General features: G+C 46.9%; 1 protein-coding gene across 1 annotated transcript in view; it reads left to right on the top strand.

The window, feature by feature from the left end:
• Window positions 1–183: 183 nt before the first annotated feature.
• The window catches only part of LOC108775370 (uncharacterized), a 15570-nt gene continuing 11192 nt past the window's right edge, over window positions 184–4561 (top strand). The window contains exon 1 of the mRNA XM_018541708.1: window positions 184–3740. Coding sequence (XP_018397210.1) covers window positions 184–3740 — 3557 coding nt within the window. The remainder of the gene's footprint in view (window positions 3741–4561) is intronic.

The following is a 4561-nucleotide window of genomic DNA, read 5'->3' as shown; positions in this document are numbered from 1 at the left end:
ACAACCACGAACATTCTGGTCCTTCGAGCCGGATTCGTGGCGGATAAACAACAAGGGACATTGTGACTCTTCGCTCACTTTCGTGAACGTAAGTGACGTGGCACATTGCCAGATTTCCGTTTCGAGTTACGGAAACCTCTCAAAATCATAATAGAAGAATTACTATCGCAGCAGCGATTAGCTATGCGCTCTGTCACACGCGCATTGGAAAACTTTAAGAAGATCGGCCGTGCAAATCACACGTACGGCATAGTTCGGAATCGCCTTCAAACTCTCAAGGAGACTTACGCTCGATGCGAGCTCCTGCACGCACAACTGCTCAAAGTCGCCACCAAGGAACAAAAGGATACCGAGAAATACTTCAAGGAGGATGTCTACATCGAATTGGAGGACGCCTATCTCGCAGCATCGGACTACATCTCCGACGCCCTCGCCTCTCTCGAAGCAGATCAAGCGCCATCAAGTCCAGGGTTATCCGTGAGTCAATCACAGAAATCCGAAAAAACTCTTACATTACCGCGCATTAATTTGCCGAAATTCTCCGGCGATTTACGGGAATGGGAAACGTTTCGCGATCAATTCCGCTCCATGATTATCGATCATGCCGAGTTGTCGAATGTTACGCGCTTGCAATACCTTTATTCATGTTTAAAGGACGAAGCACGCGACGCGTTGCGTAATCTCCCTTTGACCGAAGCTAATTTTAAAATCGCGTGGAATGTACTGCTCGCGCGTTACGATGATAAACGTCGATTAGTGTCGGAACATATTCATACGCTTCATACGCTACCGGCCGTTAATACCGATTCCGCGCAGGATCTTATGTCGCTTCGAGATAAAGCTAATATGTCAATTCAAGCGTTAAAAAATCTCGGTCGTCCAGTTGAGTGGTGGGACGATTTGCTCGTCTATCTAGTCGTGCAAAAATTAAATAAAGCCACGCGTAAAGCATGGGAATTACATTTAGGCGATAAAACGGAATATCCGTCGTATACGGATCTTCATAACTTTCTCGCATCGCGAATTCGAGCGTTCGAGAATATTCCAACGACCAGTACGGTCAAAACAAAACCGAGCAAGTCGTCCGTGCAAAGTCACACGACGACCGCTACCGGAGCTCATTGTCCGCTTTGTAAACAAGATCATCTCTTGTCAGTATGTCCTGATTTCAAGAAGAAACAGGTTAACGAGCGTCGCGATCTTATTGTCAAATTTAAACGATGTCTCAACTGTTTAAGCGCTCGACATTTCGCGAACACATGTCCGAGTAAACATAACTGTCGTCAATGCCAACAAAGGCATCATACGATGCTTCACGAAGCGACGACATCAAGCGCGACCGAGAATTCCCTTGAATCCAACGAAACGAATACGTCAAATGAAAACAACGTCGTTTCACATTTAATTACGAAAACAACATTTGACAAATCTCGTGTTCTATTAGCTACCGCGCGGATTCAGGTGTGTTCTTCGTCTGGTCGCACAGATGTCATACGCGCATTGTTAGATCAAGGATCTGTCACTAGTTTAATTAGTGAAAATCTCGCTCAACGGCTACGGTTATCGCGAACACGCGTTGCTGTCTCGGTTACCGGAATCGGTGAAACGCAATCCGTCGCACGACATGCTGCTCTTATTTCGGTATCATCTAAGACCGGCAAGGGTCCGTCATACTCAACGACCGCAATTATTATGCGCTCTCTGACTAAATACACGCCGCCTAAAATAGCATATCAAATCTCTCTCGCTCATTTAAGCGGCCTGCCATGGGCTGATCCGCAGCCCTCAAGTGCCGATCCGATCGAAATGATCATCGGCGCTGATCTATACGGTGCTGTTCTGTTACCGGGCCTGTGCTCAGGTTCCTCTAATCAGCCAACAGCTCAGAATTCCATTTTCGGCTGGATCATGTCTGGTCCGATTTCGACGAGTTCGTCTTCAAACATGTCTAACGTGACAGTTAATCATACCACGTTGCACGACAATCTCGATGACGAAATTCGTCAGTTCTGGGAAGTCGAAGAACTTCCGCAAGTATCATACCTCACTCCTGAGGAACAACGTTGTGAGGAACATTTCCGAGCAACTCATTCTCGTGACTCGAATGGACGGTACGTCGTACGGCTACCGTTCAAAGCCAATCCTCCGATTGCAATAGGCGAATCTCGTCACATCGCCTCATCACTTCTTTCACGGCTTGAAGGCCGTCTTCAAAATAAAAGGGATATCGCATCCGAATATCGAGAGTTCCTACTGGAATACGAAAATCTCGGTCATATGAAGAAAGTAGACGAACCCGTCTCTGCTTCACAATCAGTTTACATCCCGCATCATGCGGTGATTCGCGAGCATAGCAGCACCACGCGGTTGCGCGTCGTGTTCAATGCATCTCAGTCGACATCGAACGGCTCTTCACTTAACGATCATCTCATGATCGGTCCTAAGTTACAAACCGACCTTCGTTCGGTAATTCTTCGATGGCGACAACATCGTTATGTTTTCACTGCCGATATCGCAAAAATGTATAGGCAGATTCAAGTCGATCCGCGCGATCAAGACTATCAGCGCATCTTATGGCGCTCTTCATCATCCGAAGCGGTGCAAGACTACCGCTTGCTTACTGTTACTTACGGTATGGCGTGTGCTCCATACCTCGCTCTTCGCACGATTCAGCAATTGACGCAAGACGAAGGCGCTCAATTTCCTCTTGCTCAATCAGTTTTACGCAATCAAATCTATGTAGATGATTGCATCTTCGGCGCGGATGACAAGCCGCTTGCAAGGCAAATCCGCAATCAATTAATTTCATTGTTACAAAAAGGTGGATTCCTCCTCCGTAAGTGGGCAAGCAACTGCCCTACGTTACTCAACGACCTACCGGTCAATGAAAAGAGTCTCAGTCAAGGCAAAATTCTGCAAAGCGACGAAAGTTTCAAAGTCTTAGGCGTCACGTGGCTCCCTGCAACCGATACATTTCAATTCTCAGTCGAAGTTACCACGTCGATCCCAGATTCTAAACGGAAAATTCTGTCTACTATAGCAAAATTATTTGACCCGCTCGGGTGGCTTGCTCCGGTCATAATTACTGCAAAAATTATCATGCAACAATTGTGGGCTACTAAGTGTTCGTGGGATGATCCAATTCCACCCCCTCTCATGCAAAAATGGCACAATTATCACACGCAGCTAATTAAACTGCGTAATATCTCTTTGCCACGATGGACTGCCTTCGGTTCCGACACAAGTCACTGTGAGCTTCACGGCTTCGCTGACGCATCGTCCGTCGCATACGCCGCTGTCATATATCTTAAAGTGATCTCGCTCATGGGATCAGTTACTGTTTCGCTATTAATAGCAAAATCAAAAGTCGCGCCTCTTAAGCCCTTGACAATTCCAAGACTCGAACTATGCGCTGCTGCGCTTTTAGCACGAACAATGTCGTTTGCCAGAACGACATTAGAACTTTCGACAATTCCATGTCATTGCTGGACGGATTCAACCGTCACTCTCGCTTGGCTACGCCAATCTCCATCTCGATGGAAAACGTTTGTCGCGCATCGAGTGCACGATGTGCAAACTCTAATACCTGATGCCACGTGGCATCATGTTCCGACTCATCAGAATCCCGCGGATCTAGCATCACGCGGAGTTACCGCTTCCTCGTTCGCGGAGAGCTCACTGTGGTGGCAAGGCCCCGAGTGGCTCAAGCTTCCTTCAAGTATGTGGCCGAATGAATCTCGGCAAGATCACGACACCTCGCTCGAAAAACGTTCGACCCTCGTCGTACAAACTCTCGATATCGAATCTCAATGGGACTTAGCTTCCCGCTATTCTTCATGGCCGAAGCTTCTTCGCATAACGGCCTATCTAATCCGCTTTATTAATAAGCTTCGAAATCGTATATACAAAAAGCGGTCGTCAAACGACGAATCCGATTCTATTCCATCTGATATAATTTCGGTGGACGAATACAAACACGCGCGACTATTTTGGTTACGCGTCATTCAACAAAATCTTTTTCTCGATGATGTGCGTCGATTCAAAAATTCGAAACCCGTAGCGAAAACTAGCAAACTGATCTCACTTAATCCAATCTTGGATGACGATGATTTAATTCGCGTAGGCGGTCGATTACGAAAATCCGACCTTTCATATAACGCTAAATATCCTCTCATTCTAGCAGCACATCCACTCGTTACGTTGATAATTCAACACTCTCATCTGCGTTCGCTCCACGCGGGCACGCAACTAACATTATGTGTTTTACGCGAAGAATTTTGGATTCTTCGCGCTCGACAAACTGTGCGATCCGTCTTGTATCGTTGCATTACTTGCACGCGCGAAAAGGCGGTTATCCCCAGTGAACTCATGGGCGATCTCCCAGCAATGCGCATCCGACAAGTCGATCGCTCATTCTTACATTGTGGGCTTGACTATGCCGGGCCCGTTCCTGTCAGATTAAATTCAGGCCGTGGATACAAATCTCAGAAGGCCTACATTGCCGTATTCGTCTGTATGACGACGCGCGCAATACATCTCGATTTAGTCAGCGATTATACTA

This window comes from Cyphomyrmex costatus, unplaced genomic scaffold (assembly GCF_001594065.2).
Source record: "Cyphomyrmex costatus isolate MS0001 unplaced genomic scaffold, Ccosl1.0 scaffold1060, whole genome shotgun sequence".
Lineage (NCBI taxonomy): Eukaryota > Metazoa > Arthropoda > Insecta > Hymenoptera > Formicidae > Cyphomyrmex > Cyphomyrmex costatus.
The sequence above is the reverse complement of the archived record's forward strand: the minus strand, read 5'-3'. Positions and strand labels throughout refer to the sequence as shown.